The 24,634-nt window shown below is 44.0% G+C and overlaps 1 protein-coding gene across 7 annotated transcripts in view; it reads left to right on the forward strand.

The window, feature by feature from the left end:
* LOC147026564 (E3 SUMO-protein ligase RanBP2-like) overlaps positions 1-24,634 on the forward strand; it is a 128,654-nt gene that overhangs the window by 28,026 nt on the left and 75,994 nt on the right. For all 7 annotated transcript variants that reach the window (XM_085882118.1, XM_085882111.1, XM_085882115.1 and 4 more), the window contains exons 8-14: positions 3,193-3,283; positions 15,525-15,737; positions 15,881-16,065; positions 16,151-16,326; positions 17,089-17,212; positions 18,765-18,926; positions 21,045-21,182. In XM_085882118.1, the coding sequence (XP_085738244.1) occupies positions 3,193-3,283; positions 15,525-15,737; positions 15,881-16,065; positions 16,151-16,326; positions 17,089-17,212; positions 18,765-18,926; positions 21,045-21,182 (1,089 nt within the window). The remainder of the gene's footprint in view (positions 1-3,192; positions 3,284-15,524; positions 15,738-15,880; positions 16,066-16,150; positions 16,327-17,088; positions 17,213-18,764; positions 18,927-21,044; positions 21,183-24,634) is intronic.

The following is a 24,634-nucleotide window of genomic DNA, read 5'->3' on the forward strand; positions in this document are numbered from 1 at the left end:
TTTGAGCTACATGCAGAAAACGTTCTGAACATAAGAATCTGCCATGATAAGTGGTGTCCATGGTTCCCCGATATATTCAAAGGACAGCGGTGGGCGTCCGGGGTATTGACTGGTTTTGGCATTCATAGAGGTTGTGGTGAGGTGGGTGAGCGTAGGTTATTGTAGGGATTTTTAGGAAGGTGTTGTGGTAATGTGAAGGTTGGTGGGTTGTGGTTCAAGTACGGAGACGTTTGAAACGAAGTGTGCATTGAGGAATGGCATGCGGTTTGAACGTGGTTTTGGTGACATATGCAAATGAACCTGTCTGGTGACGTGCGTGAAGATGTCGTGTGTGTGTGTGTGTGAAGTAAATAAAATAGATAAAGGTATAGAGAATGGAATTATAGATCTAACTGAAAGCACTTGCAACGATTACCAACGCAACACATTTTGTCCCATATACCCATTGGACATGAGGGAAGGGCTAACTAAAATGAATACCAATGAAATAACTTCCTGGGGACCGCTATATGTTGTATGCATTTGCCTAGGGGAAGTGCCGGTTTCGCAGAACCGCAACTATATATACAGGATGTGTCAATAAAAGGTTAACCACTTCAAAACGTTATTAACTAAAACATTGAGTAATAAAACAAAAAAAATTAAGTCAGAAAATGAAAATCAAATCGTGGAGAATTGAAACTCATTATGTGTTAATGTGCTTATAGTTGAGGTGTTCGATGTGAGCACGCACACGCATATTCACAGGAATTGTGAAGTTTTAAAAGACGTTTCTGCAAGTTTAAATGGTTACTGTCTGCACATGAGCCTCAACTGCTACATTCAGATCTGAGGTGTTCCTTGTAGACGTTATCCTTACAAGCTCCCCAGAGGAAAAAATCCAGCAGATTGAAGTCGGGACTGTGTGGAGACAATTCATTTTCCATACGCAAACTGAGAACTCGTCCTAATTTTTTATGCAGAAAGGCAATTGTTTTGTTGGCTGTATGTGGGGTAGCGCCGTCTTGCATGGACCACTGTTGCCGGAGGGCTGCAGTGCTAATCGATTGTTTCAAGTATTCGTGAAATACGTTGACAATCAACCGGTATCGTTCTTGATCGATGATAACCGTTCTTCCATTTTTGGCTTTAAACCGATACGGGCCAAACACACCTCTGTAGCTGACGCCCACAAAACCAGTGACTTTCCGACCATTAAGCGACTTCTCTTCAACCTCATCTGGGCATTGACTTCCCCAGAAAATGTTGTTGTGTGAATTAACAGCACCATTGACGTGAAAGTGTGCCTCGTCACTATACCACACATCACGAATCCAGTTTGGGCTTGCCTCCATCTTCTGCTGCAGCATCTCACACATAGTGACTCGTGCTGTTTTATCCCCATCTGTGAATTTATGGGCTGTTATGATGTGGAAAGGAAAGAGGTTTAAATCTTGTTTCATTATTCTTCTGATACTGCTGGGAGTGAGACCCAGTTCAGCTGATCTTTGTCGATGTGATTTCTTCGAACTTTGCATGACTGACTCACAAACTCGTTCCATGTTTCCTTCACACCGTACATTTCTTGGGTGACAGGACCTTCCGTTGTTAATGATGAGAATCGTCCCTTCACTTTTAACCTTTTTCGCAAGTTTCCAAATGGATGGCTTGCTTGGCTTGCTTGGCTTGTTTCTGGGATGCACTCCATATTCAGTACAGAACCTCGTCTGATGGAAGCAGTTAATTTGGTGTCAAAATACCACTTGACAATGTTTACTGTTTGCTCCGTAGAAAACGTCATTTTTTTCTGTAGAATACTTTCGTTATGCTTTAATGACTTCTCCAAAGATGGACGAGAAGTGCCAGTGGATAAGTCATGAACATTCGTGCCTTCAGAGACTGGGAGAGGCACCTCGCTGAACTTGAGCGGTGTCAGATCACCAAGATATTCTAGTTTGTATGTTTAATTTTCTGAAATTTGTCGAATTTGTTTTTCATTTGGAAGTTTTGGGTTTGTGTGTGTGTGTGTGTGTGTGTGTGTGTGTGTGTGTGTGTGTGTGTGTGTGTGTGTGTGTGTGTGTGTGTGTGTGTGTGTGTGTGTGTGTGTGTGTGTGTGTGTGTGTGTGTGTGTGTGTGTGTGTCCATCCTCCAAAACTAAAACCTAGTAGACTGAAACTTTACATGCAAACTAAGAAAACTCTAAGGAAGTGCAAAATTGGATGTTTGGATTAATTAAAGCACCCCTTTTAAAGATAATTCACTGCCTTATTTAATTGTATCCTTCATCAGGCGTTTCTCGGCCACCTCGCTCTCTGGAGTCTAAAGGCGTTTCCTGGGTAACCTCGCTGGGGTCTGAAGCTGCCATGCTTTTTTTTTCGTCCGCTCAACCATGCCTTGACTTGGAACAGGCCGCAATGATTTCTTAATGATAAAGATTTTTTTTTTTCACTTTCTTCACTCATATTATCGAATGCCTGTTCATCATTGCTATTAATCGCTAGTTATATTGCAGTGCTTTTAAACGCCTGAATGTGAAAATGTCACATTGGTAGGAACATGCATTGCAAAGCAATTCTTGCTCTTGTTTCTTTAATCTCAACTTTAATTTCAAAATTTCCTTACTTAAATTATTTTTCTTGCAGCTCAATGGCCCTTTGGCTAACTAAAATAGGATATGGATGCTTTTGCTCCAATCGGTTAACGACTGAAGCGTCAGCTTCTCCTTGCTTCCCATGTCGGTTAGCATACTTCAATCAATGTCCTGTTGATTTCATCCATTGTTTTACCTGTACGCTGACTCAGATCGACACCCACCTTCGCCGGCAAAACTAGTTCTTCAATCTATATGGGTGTTAAGTGTTAGTGATATGACAGAAGGGATGTTTTGGGCAATTTTTGTAATCCTGGTTGGAGTTTGAAGTATATCATAGGGCTTATTCACAAGGCATTAGTTTGCTGATTTATTTTTTTTGACATTCTATGAATATGAAATGCATGGTGGTCTTACTTTTAAACGTGTCTGTCAGGAATTGAAATTCAGTGGTGAATTTTTGCAAGTTATTGATTTGCTAATGTACCATCCCCTATTTCAGAGTGCAGCCTTAGAAGACTGAACTCTAAGTCATTTAACAATTGATGTGCATGTTTGTGATGTGCTTTTTCCCATGTGTTGTTTTGGTGATTTTTGGCATCCTGTTTGTGTCATTTGCTTAGGTTCCATGCCCAGAATTGGCCACTCTTGATGCTAAGTTGGCATCTGTTGGACGGTTACATGCCTTGTGCTGTGAAAGGCGCAGTCAAGCAGGTACTTTTTTTTTTTTTAAGTTTTTTTTTTTTTTTTTTTTTTTTTTTTTTACCCATGCCAATAGAGTTCTTGTAGAGAAATCTGTTAACAGGAAAATAAAACCATAAAGTGTATCTATTGTTGTTGTCACCGGTCGCTTAGATTGCATGGTACAAACCTGACGAGACATATCAATACGACTGTAGAGGTCAGGTGATTGGACGACTCTGGGTCGGATCATGGCCTTTGACCTCCTTTATTGTACTGGTGGAACCACCAAGTCAGCCAAGCAATATGCTTGCTTTCAGCAAGCGGTCTGGCGCATCCATCTCCACAAAGGCAATCTCCTCTTCCCGAGTCACCCCCACCTTTTATGCCATCGGGCATGTGCCATTGACGTGCCATGCCACACCCTCCCCTCACTTCTCACTCACCATTGGCACTTCTCAGCTGGGTGGGCAGGACAACTCTGCCATGAACCCTCACCCCTAGCCCTCTGAGGCAATTCGGGCTCTGACATAATGGTGACACATATCTAATATCACATTTAATTACTTTTACTAAAACGAGTACCAGCTTACTGGGGTAATAACTCTATGGAGTAATTTCCACAACAATGTAAAACCAAGTTTGCTTGCTTGCTTGAGGCAAGCTCAACCCCTCTCCTCACCAATATTGGGCGGAGAGTAGACCATTTTGGGCAAGCGAGTATGCCCAGTCTGGGCTCTGTCCATATCCTCGGCAAGATTGCATGGAGGATCATTGTTTATATCTTTCTATTGTTATGCCTCCGTGATGAAGTCACCAGAGCCATTATGTTTTTGGGTTGTCCGGCCGTCCATCCCATGCATCCGTGATAAGTTTTCGTTACCGCGATAACTTAAGAGCGGCTGAAGGGATCCAAGTCAAACTTGATACGAGTATGTATAATGATGTAAAGATGAACTGCTGAGATGATGAGGTCAAGAGATAAAAGGTCAGAGATCCCCCGACCCAATTGTGGTAGATGGGCGGTTAACACCGACCATGCTGTATCGTCGAGTGGTTTTCCTTGGAGACGGCCATGTGATCCTCAGAGATCATGGTGTGTACGGGAGGGGCAGGGCGGCACGGGCAGAGTGACGGAAACACAGCACAAGGGGTTTATACTCGAACCCACAACAGATACATGGACACCAGCATCTTAAAATAAACATGGGAATTTTATGAAAATACAAATATTTACAAGGGTAATAATTGAAAATGTTATAATAATACGTGAAGTAAATTAAGGTCTAAAGTCGAGGCAACTCAACACACGGACTTTAATACAGACAAGGGGAAAATGAAATAAACGAACATCCTCCCTTTATTTTGGAACTTCGCTTTGTCCACAGATGGTGTTTATTATCTCTGCCACCAAAGGTGAAGGAAGTTATGTTTTCACCCCTTTCTGTCTTTGTTGGTTACGAAATCTAAAGATTTCGTAAGTATATTGATGACTTCCGTCCTCTGTTTGTGTGTGTGTTTTTGTCGGCACGATAACTCGAGAACGGAAGAAGCTACCAATGTCAAATTACACCACGTGATTCAGGAGGGTGATGGCTAGCGCTGATTAGATTTTGGTCAAAATCGGTCAAAGGTCACAGTGAAATCAAACATTCTATTTTTGATGGTTTGGTACAGAATCATCGTAGAAACTTCTGGTTTGCGTCGCTACCTTCTCCAGAGACAGCTTTTATTAGACAAGGTCAGAGGTCAAGTTGACGATTTCGTAAGTACCAGTCTATGACTGCTTGTTTGTTTGTTTGTGTGCAGGATATATCAAAAAGTTGTGGATGGATCCGGATGAAATTATCTGGACAGGTTCGGTGTGTGACAGACGAACTGATTAGATTTTGGTGAAGATCTGGATCTGGATCCGACTACGAGAATTTTCAAGTGATTCTTCACCATTGAGATATAGGGCCGAAAACTATATAGTACTGTATTGCATGACAATTCAAATGTATTGTTGCGAATTCGCGCCTGCCGGCGTGCGAACGGCCACGTAACTCGAATCGCGACACGTCGCCCACTGGACAGACAATTCAGTCGTGACCCTCTCGGAACAACGCCGGGAGCTAGTCACGGGTGGGGGTTTAACCTCACCACGATCATGCCAATCAGCCACCCGTGTAGGATAGGGTTGTTCGCCAAACTCGACCTACCTAAGTACCCACGCGGATGGTAAACCGGGCAATCGTACCTCGCCACAGGTCGACTCCGGACACGAGCCGCTTGGGCGGCCCGTTCCGTATTATCGGGATTACCGAGTGGTGTTATCGTCGACCTGGACGGTTCAGATTAATTACCGGGATGTTGCACCCATTACGAACCCCTTATGTGAAGCAGGATGGAGAGTCAATTAAAAGGAAGGAGACGAAGCGAAACGGACACAGTTCAACATGCAAGCACTTTATTACGCGACACACAGAAAGCACGTATATACAGCCATACACAAAAAGCAAATGTAATACAACCGACTAACGCGTACGCACGGCAACACTTACACAGTTTTACTTCACAGACGGCGCCAACACACATTTACACAAAAGCAAAAGAAAGAAGCCACCCTCACAGACAAGGAGGCAGACAGGCCCGGAGGCCAAATGTGTGTGGGACCGAGAGGAGCGGCTAGGTCCGCGAAACCGAGGAGGTCTTACCCGCGTCCTCGTGACGCGTTGGCAGGCAAGCCACAAAGTGGCCGCGCTGCTGTGCCCCGACTCCGGGCCCCTGGCGTGCTTGTTGGCACTACGTTTGGGGTGCGGGAGGAACGGGGCCCCCTTTTGCACTCTCAGCGCGGGGGAAGGGGAAATTGTTGATGCCCTGGGGGCGGGGAGTGGCTGGCTGAATTGGGTCCCGCGACGAGATGAGCGATCCCCCACACCGCAGCCTCGTCGCCGACTGCCGTCCTCCTGGCCTCGGACCCGAGCTGCCCGACCAGCCGCCCGCAGCTCTACCGCGTGCACTCGACTCAACTCCACCAACGCGATGCTCCTTGTCTCCAAAAGCAACTCCCCTCAACCTGGTAATTCTCGCGCCTTTTTATAGCCGGCAGGAGAAGCCGATATGCAAATTCCCGGATCAGGACGCGACTGGAGGCGGGGCCATACCGCCCCCCCCCCCCCGCTCAGCCGTTGGTCGGGCAAAAATGGGTGTGAACCTCCCCTGATCCTAAAATTTGCATAGACGGACCTAGACGGAATTCACCTCCATGCGCCTGGAGGCGGGGCCAAGCCGCCTCGCGCTTGCCCATTGGACGGAGGAGAAGTGGGTGTGAAGCGTTTCTGATCCGAATTTTCCCCTCGGAAAGGCTGCCATTCGCGCTCGCGGATCGGTGCATTTGGCACCAATCGCCGAACGGGCCCAAGACAGCCCGACGTTCAGTGTTCACAGGTGGTGTGGGAATGGCCGTAGAAGCGATGATGTGGGATGAAGTTGTGAAGGTGAAGGCGAAGGTGGTGGTGTGGCGTTGTTGTAGTGTAGTTGGCGCTGTGGTGGGGGGTGGCATGGTTGTTGAGATGCTGTTTGTTTGAAATAAAAGATAGAGAAAGAAAAACGACTAACTCAAAGCGTCGCAGCCCGGATGGCTCACATAAATTCCCTCTATACAACGGGTTTGGGCTAACTACACATGTACCTATGGAGATATTTCACCTGAGTGCCCTTTATCGTGTAATGCGAATTTCCACAGCCGTAACAATATATTGGGCCCGTATGTTCTCGTGGATCAGGCATTATCTGGCAGAGATATGCGCTCCACTGAGTGCCCTTCAGGTTGAACTTTGCGATCTAACCGCTTCGTTCTGCGTGGGAAGACGTACCTCAAAATGGCGCCCAACCGCTCTCTGGACGGGAAAAAGTACGTGCGGTAATTTGTGGGGCAGTATTCAACGTAAGGGCTCACAAACCGCTGTGTGGTTTCTCATGAACAAAAATGCCGAATGTTCCTCTATTACATGAGATCTGCTCACTACGGTCGCCCTCCTTTCTCCTTGAACACACAATTGGATAACGATGAATTCGTGGAGAGGTGCACTCCTCTTTCTTATAATCGTACGACTTTGAAACTCAGCCAAACAGGAATGGTTAGCGTCTTGTCCAGCACGCTGCAAATTCACCAGCACCAACACGAAAATCGTGCAGCCATTTGGTTGTGCCGAGAGGAGAGCAAAGTGAGGTCCTCCGTCCAGCCACGTTCTCCTCACAATTACTCTGCTCTTCGAACCCTTCAACCACCCGCTCCCTGACATCACGCCCATCAATCATCCACCTCTCAGCGTGGCTTGTTGGCACGAAAACCAGGAAGGTGGGGCTTCTGCCTGCTCCACACGTTTGGATTGTTATGGTTGTTGTTGTTGTTGTTGTTGTTGTTGTTGTTGTTGTTGTTGTTATAAATACACTTCTTTTATTGTTGGCTTGTGAATGTAAAAACGTAGGAAAAGGTCATAGGGGGCAATTTCATACTGTGGGAAATTGGCCTTGATCCCTATCTATTTAACACAGCACCACCCCTTGTGTGGTGACAAGTACCACTCACAGTTTCCCTACTTTGCTTACATTGAGATGTCACCTACATGTCCACGGACCAAGCAACTCTATACAATCCTAACTTTGCTTTGAAATTCCTCCATCTACCCCCACAACCGTAACAATACTATGATGCAAAGATTAACTGATTCGGTTTTGGCATCAAGAGGTCAAAGGTGATATCAGGTAAAAATGTGATACTTGAGAACACCTGAATATTTCAATCAAACTCGGTATAATTATATGTATAATGATGTGGGTGGAGGAATATTGGTCAATGTCGTGACATCAAATTATGTCTCGTTTAGCTTTTGTATAATATACATATGTTGACTGACAAAGGATCATATACTCTTATATTGTTGTGGGCCGGGGTTCGGTGGTGACACACGACCACTAGGTGGAGCAGTGGAGTCATCTCCCACCGAGCACCCGGAATTTAGGTCGCGACTCTCAGATAAGTCCGCGAGTTCACGGGTCCCTTAACGGACCGTGGTCGACAATATTTCGATGGTGTGGGGTAGGGTTAATTGCCCAATGTCAATATACCTAAATACCCACGTCGTCCAACAACCGGGGAAAACCACACCCTCGACCGACTTTGTCTGAATCGAGTCGCTATCACTGACTCGGATCCGGTGTAACCTAGCGGAAGTTACCAAAGCCGCGCTGGACCAAATGAACAATCTACGGCACGAACGGCCTTACTAATTCTCAATACGCACCTTGCGAGGCCAATGAAGGAAAGCGCACAAAACTAGCTGGTACATTTAACGGGTTTATTTTACAAAGAATAATCGGGGAGGGAAACACAGAGCAGAGTTATCACGAATAAAAGGCAGGCAATGTACAATGAGCAAAAGCACTTAACAATCCAACTTAAAGACGGGGCCCACGGACACACACACACACACACACACACACACACACACACACACACACACACACACACACACACACACACACACACACACACACACACACACACACACACACACACACACACACACACACACACACACACACACACACACACACACACACACACACACACACACACACACACACACACACACACACACACACACACACACACACACACACACACACACACACACACACACACACACACACACACACACACACACACACACACACACACACACACACACACACACACACACACACACACACACACACACACACACACACACACACACACACACACACACACACACACACACACACACACACACACACACACACACACACACACACACATACACACATACACACATACACACATACACACATACACACATACACACACACACACACACACACACACATACACACACACACACACACATACACACATACACACATACACACATACACACATACACACATACACACACATACACACATACACACACACACACATACACACATACACACATACACACATACACACATACACACATACACACATACACACATACACACATACACACATACACACATACACACATACACACATACACACATACACACATACACACATACACACACACATATCCATACACATACACACATACACACATACACACATACACACACACATATCCATACACATACACACATACACACATACACACGTACACACACACATATCCATACACATACACACATACACACATACACACACACATATCCATACACATACACACACACATATCCATACACATACACACACACATATCCATACACATACACACTCGACCCCGTGGGTCTATTCCGTAGAGCCGGGCCGGGGTACCTGTCCCGCATCATGCGGTCACACCGACTCGAACCCACGACCCGAAGTCCATGAGCCTGGCTGCTCTATCACCAGACTTTCCCTCCAAAGGACCACAGACCGCTCCAACCACGACTACAACCGTCTGCAGAGCCCTCGTCGACAACCACAACGACAGACCGCTCGGCAATCGCCACAATCTCCTCTCTACCGAACCTTGGTCCTCACAACCACTCTACTCTTCTGAGGTGGGAGGGGTCTCTTCTCCTCGCCACTCGCCTCCTGATTGGACGAGGGGTTGTCGGATGACTCGTGGTCACCTCCCGATTGGCTGGGGTGTGCGTGTCATGCTCGCCCTTCGCTCATTCGCTGGAGGAAGCATCCATGCCCTGCCTTGGGGTGGAGCCTCGATCTGAGGCGTTGGAGGCTCTGCCCACGCCTTTAGGCAAAAACACATGGGCAATGGTGACCGGGTCGAATGCGGGAGCGTTGTTGTTATAGTTGTTGTTGTAAAAACCTAACAAAAAATAACAGCGCACACACGAAATTCCCATTAGACAGAACTATAAACACATACTTATCGAAATAACTGAACTACGGGGACTCGAGCTGTTTGTGTGCAATGGCTTCCAGATTCGTAACACTATGGCATGGCAACATGTACAATAGATGTGGAAATTGCCATTTTATCCCTCGATTGTAACATAGTAAACCCTTAAATATCACAGGTTTTGATCAATCTGGCAACTTCTTTGTGTACCGATTTTGCACAGTTTAAATTCGACCTATCGTAGGTTTTGAGCTGAGTTGTGACGGTTATCTCACACTACGAGCTTTTCGCGCACCGTTCATTAAGGAATGGTGTCGGTGGAAAACGACAGACAAAAGTGATTTTTATTTTGTTTTATTTTACTGATTCTCTGGTTTACTGAATTGCAGAACAATTTATAAAAGAAACACATCAACAGACTAGAAAGGAATTTTTTAAAAAGGGATTAAGAGGGGAGGAATGGTGGGCATGAAGGGGGATGTTGAATTGCTTTTGAATGTTTAATCTGCTTCAACACAGTAGGACACTTCATCGTAAAGCCGATGGACAGAAAGTGCACCCAACACGACGCCCACGCTACACGGAACACTTACCGAGGAGATGGCAGAAACCACCCTAAATGCTGGCAACTTGCAAAGCACACGTGGTCGTGCCCTTTCCAACCCATTTCCAAATGCCCATCTAATAAATACGTATATCTATCTCCTTCCAATCCGAATCCCAATTTAATACTTGTGTCTATCCTCTCTTCCAATCTTTTCCCTGAGTTCATTACACGGATCAGGGCGGCAGACCCAAACACGGCCCCGGGGTGGTTTATCATTGAATTGTACGGCGCATGCTCGATGGCGGGCGGACTCTCGTGCAGCCGTGATACTTTATCATCGTGCAGAACTGGGCACGAATAACACATATCCTTGGTCGGGTCTGCGCATGGGGCTACAATAACATCTTAGCATCAGTCTTCGCTCACCACGATGGCAACAAATGTCTCCCGCGGATGGCAGACATCCTCCTGCACCTCCGCCTCGATGCAGCTGCTATCATGCAGAGGCATGCTGTGTGGCCAGATCGCTCAGGTCGCGTGGCACACCATGGAGCAGGCACATTGACCAGCACCAACCGCGGGTCGCTCGGTCACGGCATGGGGTTCGGTGCAAAGCGATTTATGTCACAGTGCTCGGAGTGAGACGATTCTGCAGCTTGGAACCATCTGGCCAGAAATGAAGTAGAGCCGTTTCCGGTCATGGCGGCTGGCCCGTGTGCTGGACGGGGCCCAACCAGAGAGCCCGATTTGGGTGACGACACATCGCTTTGGGTCGTCGCCCCTGCCCCGCACCACCGGATCTATAAAAGGACGGGTCATGGGGCAGTGAGAGTAGTAGTCGTCGTCGTTCTAGTAGTAGTCGTCGTTCAAGTGTTGTTCATGTGTCGGCTTTCTTGCTCACTTAGTCCTGTCGATTCGTCTTGGCCTGGAATTCATCTTCAACCATTCGCCTTCTGACTCCGCCTTCTTCACCACTTCTCCCCCCTTCTCCGCCCACTTGCTTCGGACTCCGCCTCTCTCGCACCCATTGGTTTTTGACTCCACCCAAGTCTCATTCTCTGGACCGACGCTCGCTGCACGAAGCAAGAGACGACTCGCCAGCTGTCAGGGAGGTATCGCCGAGTGGAGCCTCCCCCCAAAATGTACTGGTGGTGCAATCGGGCAATCATGCAAGGTATTGAGAGACCGTTAGCCTCATCTTCTCTCTTTTTTAGGTCATCTCTACCGAGATGACCTAATAAAGCCGGACCAAATGTCCGTATGTCCGTCCGTACGTATGTCCGTCCGTCAATTTTTCTTTCCAATATTGATGAAACTTAGTATGTGGGTAGAGGTCGATGAGTGTTGCACAACGATATAACTTCTGTCCGTGTTCAAGGTCAGGGTCGAGGTCACGTAAGTTATAAAAATCGCCATTTTCAAAACATATCTAGTCTGCCATGCTACAAGATATTCGGCAACTGTTTATTGATTATGATAGTAAAAAATATCTTGTATCTAACTGGACAGATTTTTGAATTTCCTTCCCATTTGATCGTCACGTGATCTGGAAGATGGCCAAAAACGCCGATGCGATTCACAAAGAAGGAAGGAAGGAGAAATGAAATATAAATATAAAACACATTTTTAGCCTTTTATATTTATACATTTTCCGCCAAAGGTGAACAAGTTTCAAAACCCAAAATGTAAATGTCGGCATTTATTTTCAAAATATAATTTCGTGCGCGCGTGCCTAAATGCAGAGTCATCTTTAACCAAACTGCGCAGTCGTCTTCAGTCATAACTGAACATTGAGAACTTGTGGTATTATAGAGATGACCGTCACCCCCACACGGGGGTAATTTTACTCTTCATCAACTCCTCTTCATCGGTGTGTGTGTGTGTGTGTGTGTGTGTGTGTGTGTGTGTGTGTGTGTGTGTGTGTGTGTGTGTGTGTGTGTGTGTGTGTGTGTGTGTGTGTGTGTGTGTGTGTGTGTGTGTGTGTGTGTGTGTGTCCTGGCACCTGTCCTCGTTTAAGTTAAGAGTGTACAATAATTATGGATTACTCTGCTCTGTGTCTGCTTTTGAAAGTTGCTTGTATATTGCACACCTCTTACATTTCTTCCGATTCCTGCTACGGACAACAATAAACAACATTCACTGTGCGACATACCTTTCCTCGCCTGCCTGTTAATAAATCCTTTGTAGAAATGTTCCCAGCTCCTTTTTGTCTGTTCTTTCATTGATTCAGCATGGTCCGTATCCTAACTTAGCCGGGACTTTATTTCCAATAATCCGTTCTTTTTAGCCGGTACGTCCTTAGCAATGTCGCTCGGCTGCATCTGATCTGGTTTGGACAAGGTGTACCGAGCGTGTTTACCTCGGTAATTAAATCACGTGGTTATTTTTAGGTAACTGGATTAACAAGACGGAGGACCCCAAGTCACGTGGTTGAGTTATTGGCGTTCACAGTCGGTTAGTGACCCGCCGCGTCACGGAATTATCCATGTGCGACAGCCTGCAATTGCAATTCCGGGGAGTCTGGTGGGATCCCGAGATAGCTTCCCCCCCCAATGGTCTTCTCACCCGACACCCGGCCCTCAACAGTATATAGCAATAATTCAAAAAGTTGTGGATGGGTTACGACTAAACTTGGTGGATGATTTGGGTAGGTGACAAGTACAAGGTGATTATATTCTTATCTGGTTCACGTCTGGATACTGATCCGGCCTGTCAGTGGGATATAAAACGTAAACTGTTCAGACTGGCGGAGGTACAGTCGTGGCCAAAAATATTGGCACCCTTGCACTTTTTTCAAATATTGCACCATTTCTTCTAGAAAATTGTTGAAATTAAAAAAAAAATTTGGTATCCACATATGTATTTCTTCAGACTACAGTGGAACAAAACAAAAAATCTGAAAAAATGATTAGACCTTTGCTTATTCCACACAGAAATCTTAAAATGGCCCAGACAGTATTATCGGCACCTTTTAGAAGTTGTGAGAAATAATTACATTTCAAACAGGTGATTCTCTTTTTACTTTGGAATTGAACTCGCTTGTGGTGAGTTACAGGTGCCTGCAATATAAAAATCACTCATTCAACCAGTATGAATAGAGAAAAGGAGTCATCCTGCTGTTTTGTGTCACTGGTTTTCTTTTTTTTTTTTTCTTTCTTCATGCTCATTGCGGTACACGCAGAGGAGGTCGGACACAAGATTGTAGACAATCATGGACAATCTCAAGGCTACAAGTCCATCTCTAGAGACTCTGATGTTCCTGTGTCCACCGTACGCAATGTTATCAGGAAGTTTAAGGCCGATGGCACTGCAGCCAACCTCACTGAACGTGGCTGCAAGAGAAAACTTGATTGAAATTGCAGTGAAGGATTGTTTGAATGTTGGAGAAAGCACCTCGATCAACTGCCAAACAGATTCAAGCTGACCTTCAGACACAAGGTAGGACAGTTTCAACTCGCACCATCCATCGCCAACTCAATGAAAGGGGTTCTATGGTAGGAGACCCAGGAGGACCCCACTGCTGAGAGAGACAGAGACAGAAGAAAGCCTGACTGGAGTTTTCCAAAACACACCTGAACAAGCCAAAATCATTCTTGGACAATGTCCTTTGGTCAGATGAGACCAAATTAGAGCTTTTTGGGAAAGCACATCATCTCTTTACAGAAAACAAAATGAAGCCTTCAAAGAAAAGAACACCTTCCCCACAGTCAAACATGGAGGAGCTTCAGTGGTGTTTTGGGCTTGCTGTGCTGCCTCTGGCACTGGGTATCTTGAATGTGTGCATGGCATCATGAAATCAGGAGATTACCAAGGCATTTTGGAGAGCAATGTTCAACCCACTGTCAGAAAGCTGGGTCTCCATCGAAGGTCATTGGTCTTTGGACATTGACCTCAAACACACTTCAGAAAGCACCCAGGAATGGTTCAAGACAAAATGCTGGACTGTTTTGAAGTGGCCAGCAATGAGTCCAGATCTAAATCCCATTGAACACCTGTGTTGAGATCTGAAAACACCAGTTGAGAGAAGGCACCCTTCAAATCTTGGAGAACTGGAGCAGTTTGCACAAGAAGAGTGGGCCAAACTGCCAGTAGAAAGGTCTAGGAAGCTCATTCATGGCTACAGGAAGTGCTTGACTGCAGTTATTTTGTCCAAATGCTGTGCAACTAAATATTAAGTCGAGGGTGTCAATAATTTTGTCGATGCCATTTCTTTTTATTATCTCATTTAAAAGGATATATTAAGTTCTGAATCAAAAACAAAGGTTCTGTCATATTAACATTGAAATATAGAATTGTGGAGACAAATACTTTTGTCAATTTAAACTTGTTTTTGGAGAAAATTGGGAGGTATTTGAAAAAAGTGCAAGGGTGCCAATATTTTTTGCCACGACTATATTATATGTGCTCTACCAAGTGCCGTTCATGCCTGGTGTTGGCTTAATAGTTATGGTGGTGGGCTTGGGATTCTCGGGTCTTGAGTCAAATCCCGCTTGGCCGTTAAATTGATACCAGGTGGTGTTGACTCAGCCTGTCATCCTTCCGAGGTCGGCAAAATGAATACCATCTTGCTGGGATGATTGAGCCATTTGAGTATCTGAGTCAGAGTGGTGGACCATACAGGATTGTGCTCAATATCCCAGGAGACTCCTTCGGCAGCACCGACGCTCTGTACAGAGTATGGTCCCAATGGATGGATGGAGTATCTGGTTTGATACTGTAAAGCATTGGAACATAATGGTTCCCATCTCGAATTTCATTTACAGCTAATACTTGTGCATTCCCATCCCTTCCCCCGGACCTTCATTACTGCACACAGGGCACATGCTGCACATATTGTCTGAAGGTAAGCCACCTGGATACTTAAGCGAGGTGGTGGATACATTGTCTGGGCAGCCAGGTTTTGAGGCAATTTGTGTGGCTGCTTTTGGGTCTCCTCCGGGCAACCCCAGTGCTGTGCTGGCCTTTGCGGAGCAGAATGTGGTTGAAGCAGAAATGCCTCTGCTCCAGGATCTCATGGAATATGATGGAGGTGAGGATTTGATGATAATTTTGAAGGTGGCTGAAATTAATGGTGGATGTGGGAATAAAATTGAAAATTTGGAGTCGAAGATGACAATAACATACTCGATCCCTCGTGTATGGTTTGATGGGCATGTGATTTTTGTCCTCCAGTTGCTATTGTCCATCAGCCTGGTGAGCTGCAGCCTGTTGCTTGGCTTGGCCTGGTGTGGCATAACCTCCCCAAGCCACAGCCCGACCTGCTGCGCTGGCTGTCACCTTTGTTTCCACGCCTACGCCTCGAGACTGAGCGTTTAGAATCTGATGCTGCTGAGACAACTTGTCTGCTTGACTTGGAGGCTTGTAGCTTGCCTTACTCTTTCCATTTTTGCTTGAACTTTCTTTTAGAAATTGGTAATAATCTGTCATGCCTGGTGTATGCAGGTATTTCTGCAAGGCATAATTTATATGGCTTCGGCACAGCTTAGTGAAAAGATTGGTCATTTACGAGCTCCTGATGAACCGAGGCTGCTTCCCCTCGGCCTGTGCCGGATGCTAGTCACCGAGCGGCATTGTCGATGGTGGAAAGCTGTCTACAGTACCCTGAATGACAAAGCACCGTAAGTTTCGTCCTGTGAAGTACAAGCCAGTGATTACAGCAGAATATGAATTTTGCTTTACAAGTTGAAAATGTCATGTTTTGTTTATTTATTTAGTAGGGAAAGGGTTTAAATAAAACAACAAAAAACTCAAGGCTCATGGAAGAGCAAAAACAACAGAGGATGAAGAAATTTCCACCATTGTAGGAGGAAATAAGACATTTGATAGAGATACAAACATGGCCTGCAAAAAATATATGGAATATGGTAAGATGCATGCAGGAATTAAAACACCCCAAAAACCAGCTGATTTGTGGAAATGGGAAATGCAACTGTGAACTGAAATCAGGTGGTGTTGGAGGGAGGAATGTGTTTGGACAGACACAGTAAGGCATTTCCGTGGGCAGGGAAAAGAGAGACTAAGGTTTGCAGGTGAACAGTCTGGACTGAGGATTTGCTGGATGAACGTGGTCTCACTGGTTGTGCTGGAGAGTGGAGCGGGGGTAGGTGGATGACAAACCATAGAAAGATTGAAAAGACAATCAACCAGTCTACCTTAGGAAAGTAGTACAAAAGTCATTGCAAAGGATCCTCTGTCTCTTTTCTTTCAAAGGAGCCTCTTTCCTTTCATAGTTCATGTGCAATTAATCTTGGCTCGAGTATTTGTGCTACGAAAGACAGCAAGTTGCCTCGTACATTTTGGGTCAAAGTTTCGTTCTTGTGAACTCATTGTGGAATTTATGGTGGGAAATGCCAACTAATTTTGCATGTTTTTTATTGCAGGCCTGGCACTCTGGCTAAGCTGCGCCTTGCCGTGCAACATGAACTGCCCACATTACGTGCACTCACTGGGCATGGTCTGCAGCCGATGTTGCTCATTCACTGGGCGCGTCACCTTTTAACCAAGGTGTGCATGGTATTTGCATCTGCAGCCATGTTTTTAAGGCAGTTATGATCATTCCCAAATATGAATCGATGTTTGATTTCTGCTGCTTGTGCATAGAGAAGCTAAAGTATGAATGAGGTTACAGCATGCATCCATTGGTTAATTCATCAGCTCTGTAGGTCCCAAAGCACCTTTGTAAAACTGAATTGGGGAATGGAATTGGTGATTATTCAATCTCGAATAATCAATTTTGAGAAGCAAAATGAAAGGCAGTTTATCATTAAAATTTACAGTACCATCAATCTTCAGCAAAACTTTTTTCTCTTCCATCTTAATACGTAATTTTTTGATTTGTTCTGCAACTTCTTTGTTTCCAAAGGAAGATGTCACTTGTGTTTATCATTCTTTGTCTTTTGCCTATCACAATATAACGGTATATACAAAGAATGTTAAGAGGAAACATAAACGTGGAATTGCCCCCCTCCTTCCCCCCCCCCACCCACACCCTCTCCTTTATCATCAGTCTTTGTTATCCGAGACCAAGTAGGTTGAGATTTGTACTTGACAAATGAGTGACTTCACTCGAGTCAAATGTCGCTCAAACATGAATGTGGGCTAAAGCATCATCTTATAAACCTCTTGAGTCATTTAACCCTCTGCAGATATGCTAAGCTTACTCTTAAACTTACTACCTTCATTAATCTTTATCACACCCACCCTTCTTACCTACAGGTTACCACACACCTTATTTTTCTTCACTCGTTATGCGAATAATATGCAGGAGTTATAAAATGTGTTTTTACTGTCTTTTTTTTCTCCCCTCTCATAGTTTGTTTATTTATTTATTTCCATATTGGCTGCTTTTGTATTTTATTTTCCCTTCCAGTGAAGGAGGTGTTTGTGTTTTCATCCTCCCTACAATCTGTTGGTTTAAAAAAAAAAAATCAACAAGTTAATATTGACCATTTGGTATTGTTTATTAACCCATTAAAGACAGAAACAGCATTGTCCAGGATGATTTTATGTGCACTTACAATTCACATGTCCATTTCACACTGACCTTTTTGTTATTCCTGGGTAATGCCCTAGAGAGATCTCCCTCATTCCCTTTTTGTATGTGTTATTGAGGTTCATGTTGGAGCTTGAACACAATGGAATAGGATATAACAGAATGAAAAGAACAGAGAGGGAGGGAGAGAGAAAGAATAAATGAGAGAATGAGGAGCAACAGCACAATTAAGAAACAAAATTTAGGGAAACTTGGATTCATAAGGGATGTGGAGAAGAATGAAGAATGAGAGCAAGAGCAAGACATGTTGGTTGGATGAGAACAAGATGGATATCCTGGCTTTATCATCCAGGTTTAATGCACCTGGTTTTTATTGTTTGTTTGTTTTTTTTTGTCCAGTTTTGCCATAACACCCAAATATCCCTTATGTTACCCATCTTCCATTTGTTTTCTCACCTTTCTAGATTTTCAAAATAAATATTAATGTGCTGTTAATATATGATTGACACTTTAAAAATTCCCATTATTACAATTTTGCTGATGTCATTTGTTTGTGGGGTGCAGGGTAGTACTGTGAGTGTGGAGACTGTACGCCGGGGATGTGTAGGCCGTGGTGTGCACTACTGGCAGAAGGTGCGACCAATGCTGCACTTGGTCAAGAATCGCAGAGCTATAGCTGAGCCTATCGATCCACTTTTTTTGCACTTCCGCAGCAAAGATGTACAGGTGCTATGATTCTACCAGCATATTTTTTGGTGGGGGGTCGAGTTTTCCCAACTGCAGTAAGCTGTGTTTCACTGTTTTTTTTTTTTTATTTTTTTATTTTTTTTTTGCTGCGCCCTTGGGTTGGCTTGTCTGCACTTTTGGGTTGGTTTGCGTTTGTGTGAACAATTTGTCACAGGATTTGAAAGCATGTGCAACATTGAGAAATCTATAATTATTTGAGCAAGGAAAGCAGTACATAAATTGGTGGTTGTCTTACCGTTGGTTTAAAGTTTATTATTATTATTATTATTATTATTATTATTATTATTTTTATAATGTTATTTTATTTTATTTAATTTTTTTGTATGTATATATATATATATACAGTGGGGAGAACAAGTATTTGATACACTGCCGATTTTGCAGGTTTTCCCACTTGCAAAGCACGTAGAGGTCTGTAATTTTTTTATCATAGGTAGACTTCAACTGTGAAAGATGGAATCTAAAACAAAAATGCTGAAAATCACATTGTATGATTTTTAAATAATTAATTTGCATTTTATTGCATGAAATAAGTATTTGATCACCTACCAACCAGGAAGAATTCCAGCTCTCACAGACCTGTTAGTTTTGTCTTTAAGAAGCCCTCCCATTCTCCACTCATTACCTGTATTAACTGCACCTGTTTGAACTCGTTATCTGCATAAAAGACAGCTGTCCACACTCAATCAATCAGACTCTAACCTTTCCACAATGGGCAAGACCAGAGAGCTGTCTAAGGACATCAGGGACAAAATTGTAGACTTGCACAAGGCTGGGATGGGCTACAGGACAATAGGCAAGCAGCTTGGTGAGAAGGCAACAACTGTTGGCGCAATTATTAGAAAATGGAAGAAGTTCAAGATAACACTCGATCTCCCTCGGTCTGGGGCTCCATGCAATATCTCACCTTGTGGAGCCTCAATGATCATGAGAAAGGTGAGGGATCAGCCCAGAACTACATGGCAGGACCTGGTCAATGACCTGAAGAGAGCTGGGACCACAGTATCAAAGAAAACCATAAGTAACACACTACGCCGTCATGGATTAAAATCCTGCAGTGCACGCAAGGTCCCTCTGCTCAAGCCAGCACATGTCCAGGCCCGTCTGAAGTTTGCCAATGACAATCTGGATGATCCAGAGGAGGAATGGGAGAAGGTCATGTGGTCTGATGAGACCAAAATAGAGCTTTTTGGTTTAAACTCCACTCGCCGTGTTTGGAGGAAGAAGAAGGATGATTACAACCCCAAGAATACCATCCCAACCGTGAAGCATGGAGGTGGAAACATCATTCTTTGGGGATGCTTTTCTGCAAAGGGGACAGGACGACTGCACCGTATTGAGGGGAGGATGGATGGGGCCATGTATCGTGAGATCTTGGCCAACAACCTCCTTCCCTCAACAAGAGCATTGAAGATGGGGCGTGGCTGGGTCTTCCAGCATGACAACGACGCGAAACACACAGCCAGGGCAATAAGGAGTGGCTCTGTAAGAAGCATCTCAAGGTCCTGGAGTGGCCGAGCCAGTCTCCAGACCTGAACCCAATAGAAAATCTTTGGAGGGAGCTGAAAGTCTGTTGCCCAGCGACAGCCCCGAAACCTGAAGGATCTGGAGAAGATCTGTATGGAGGAGTGGGCCAAAATCCCTGCTGCAGTCTGTGCAAACCTGGTTAAGAACTACAGGAAACATCTGATCTCTGTAATTGCAAACAAAGGTTTCTGTACCAAATATTAAGTTCTGTTTTTCTGATGTATCAAATACTTATTTCATGCAATAAAATGCAAATTAGTTATTTCAAAATCATACAATGTGATTTTCAGGATTTTTGTTTTCGACTCCGTCTTTCGCAGTTGAAGTGTACCTATGATAAAAATTACAGCCCTCTACGTGCTTTGTAAGTGGGAAAACCTTGCAAAATCGGCAGTGTATCAAATACTTGTTCTCCCCACTGTATATATTTTAATCCCAACCCTACCCTCTTCAAAGTCGTCTTCGCATTAGAGTCCGTCCACCATTTGGGGTACGTCATTTAAAGTTTAGCAATATTTCCCAAATATTTTCACATCACCAATGTCAATAGTTGCTTTTTCTTGCTACAAGGTTGCTGATGTTTCTCGATATATGGTGGAGGCTGAAATGGCTTTTGCTACGCTCGCACTTGTTCAAGGGGACATGGAAGATGCAGTGAGAAAGTTTGAGGCTGTTGGCACTCCTGTTGCTTATTGGAACTGTGCACTGGTGAGTTTACTTTGCTTGTGTTTGGTATTAACAAATAACTTTTAAGCAAATGTATCACAATTCTGCTGTATTTTTATGTTTTTTTTTTTTATTCATTTAACCTCAATTTATCAATTTGAATGAAGTCTGTGTGTACGTGCTTCTGCTTCAGCATTTAGTTGCAATCTGTAGAAACTGCCTATTTGAACAAGCAGTTTATCATTGATTTAACACCACACAATCCAAATGAATGTACTGTCGGACCCCGACATTCACAGAACCCGTTTATTCATGGTTCATAAAATGTAACCTCTTGCATTCGCGTTTTTTTTTGTTTTTTTTTGCGGGCGTATTTGCATTTTCTCACGGGCTTTTTGATTTTTCCCTTATGAATCACGAACCATGGGGAACCTATCCCTCCTTTTCCCATTGAAACAATGTCCCGACATTCGCGGATTTGACATTCACGGCATTTTTTTTTCAGGAACGTATCCCCCATGAATGTCGGTGCCCGACAGTACTTTTGGTTTGTGCTCTTCATTGTGCATTGCATGTCTTGGGGAAACTCCGTATAATGTTTAAAGCTTGTGAAGTACGGCACTTAAATGTTCACAAAGTAGGACTTGCATATCATTCCCACTCACAATTAAAAATAGAAATGTGGACAAAAATATGTAACTTGGCTTGTAAACAGCCCCCGCACTTCTTTAATGATGGAATATATCCCCTCCTCACATGACATCTCTCAGCACCTATTTGAAGTCATAATATAATGGTGCATTAAAGGTATCAACAAAACTAGAAAGAGCAATCGGAGATTGCAGACCCTCGCCAGGTCTTGTTTTGTGTCGTGTTTGTGTTGGTGTGTTACATCTATCTATAATTCCAGCCATCTCTGTCTGTCTCTGTCTGTCTGTCTGTCTGTCTGTCTGTCTGTGACCGCTGTTTCTCGACAACCACTTGTCCGATCTAATTGAAACTTGCCAGGTATATTGCTGGGGACCTGTGGATGTGCCTTTTCAAGGCTTGATGTTAATCGGACAAGTGGTTCCCATGTTATGGCTATTTATTTACCAAACCAATGACAGGACATGCTGCTATGACGTCAAAACTGTTCCTGTTTTTTGTTTTTTGTTTTTTTTTTTGCATGTATGTGCACGCACGGACGGCTATGCATGTACGGGCCCGCACTAGTAATTTACAATATATGTAATGAATACATTTCAATACATAATTGGTACGCAATTAATAGATGTACTCATGTTTCAAAAGTACGTAATTAATAGATGTACTCATGTTCCAACGTTATGTAATTAATCTGCGTACGCATTTCCAATAGCATGTAATTAATAAACTTACTGTACTTGCATTTCAATATGGTGGAATGCAATGAGTTGATGTACTCATGTTCCAGTGGTGGGTAATTAATGGACTTGCTCAGATTTCATTACGGTAGTACGAAATTGGTAGACGTACTCGTATTCCACTGGTACATAATTCAGACTTATTCACGTTCCAATAGTATGTAATTAATAGATGTAGTTATATTCAAACAGTATGTAATTCATCGACGTTCTTGCATTTCAGGAGAACGTAATTAATGGACTGACGGATCTATAGTACGTAATTAATAGACATACAGTGAAGCCTCAAATATCATGGGTGCGATGTTCCTGGAAAATTCCACGATAGTTAAAACTGTGACAGTGGAAATCAAGGGCTAATGGGAAAAGGGGCTCCACGTCACAATTGAAATAAACGTGTAAAATTCTGTCTGACCCTGCGTCTTCACGGGTCATAAAGTGTGACCTGCTTCCACATTCGTGCTTTGTGTATTCACAGTTTTTATCTTGTTTTTAGGTCATCTCTATCATCTCAGTCGAGATGACCTAATAATAACAGTCTCAAAGTCTGTCCGCCCATCCGTCCGTACGTCCGTCCGTCATTCCACAATCAAACCGAGTGGAGACAAATAACCAATAGTGGAATGGAGAGAGGGCGATGAGACATGCACAACGATATAACTTTCAAGGTCGTCCAAGGTCGAGGTCAATGTCACGAGGCTGTCAAAGTTGCGAAAATCGTCGATTTCAAATCGTATCTCCTCCCTCATTTATCAAGAGAGATCAAATGTTATTAGTGATTCAGATATTATGGACTATTATCTAGAACAGGAGCCATTTTTTTGAAACTTGTTCTCATTCCGATTTTATAGCCCTTTAAACTTTGCTCTGATTCCCCGTATGGGCCGTTCATAAAGTGCATACAAAAATAAAAGTATTAAATTAAGAACCGGAACTCTCCGAGACAAATATTACATTTGAAGCTTTTGTCAGATTTAACAAAAACAATGGAGCACAAGTTTATATGCACACTTACTTTCATTTATAACATTGTCTTGAATGTCAATTTGTACTTATATTTTCATAAATGACGTGCTGTGATATTAAAAGAAAAAGGTAAATTACACCACTAGGGACCTGCATTGTCATGACTTACAAACATCGGTTCATAAGGAACTGCTGGCTTTGCAAGCAATTAGCGATGTATGAGGTGGGTGGTCACGAGCCTGCATACAGAGGGGGGTGGGTGGTTTTTGAAACCCGGAAGTAGAGCGTACGTACTTTATGAACTGCCCCGATTCCAGTCTGGCACAGAGTTACTTTCGACCTCTGGCAGAGATGACCGGCACTCCCGCTCGGGGGTATTTTTTGTATTTTTTTCCAACTCTTCTGGACTGGTCTCCTGTATCCACCTGGGGAACTGGAAATCAGCCAACATTACATAAAAAGGTGCAAAAACGGATCACCTTGATTACAGCCCAATTAGCTTCCTGTACTTCTAGTTATCAGCAAGGTCATGGAATCCATCATCGCAGTTGACATAAAATCATTCCTTTTCTCCAACATCCTCATCTCAGATCATCAATTCGGATTCAGACCTGGTCACTCAACCTTGGACATGCTGCTTCCACTCTCCAAACAATGGCGGAGGCACTCAATATCAGACATGAGATCAGAGCTGTCTCTCTGGACATACCTCGAGCTTTTGATCCAGTCTGGAAAATATCCTTGCTCTCCAAATAGTCTGCCTATGGAATTCAAGACCAACTCCACTCTTGGATTACTGACTTCCTCCACTCTTGTAGATGTGTGGCTCTCAACAGAACCCTTTCATCCCCTCTCCCTGTCAAGGCTGGAATACCCCCAAGGCAGTGTTCTTGGCCCCATATTATTACAAATCTTCATCAATGATCTCACTGACTCTCTGGAAAATCCTATATCTCTTTGAATCCACTCTCTGCCATGACTTCTCTCTTTCGTCTGACAGACAGGCAGCAGCCTCTTCCCTCTCCCCAGACCTTGACAAAATCACAAACCGGTCAGACAATTTTGCTTATGTATCCATATTGTCCACCCTTTGCGATCAGTCATTTTGGGGATTACTTGATGTATTTTTAAGCATGGTGGGTT

The sequence above is a fragment of the Eptatretus burgeri genome, chromosome 5 (genome assembly GCF_056783735.1).
Source record: "Eptatretus burgeri isolate ZD-2024b chromosome 5, Ebu_testis_v1, whole genome shotgun sequence".
NCBI lineage: Eukaryota > Metazoa > Chordata > Myxini > Myxiniformes > Myxinidae > Eptatretus > Eptatretus burgeri.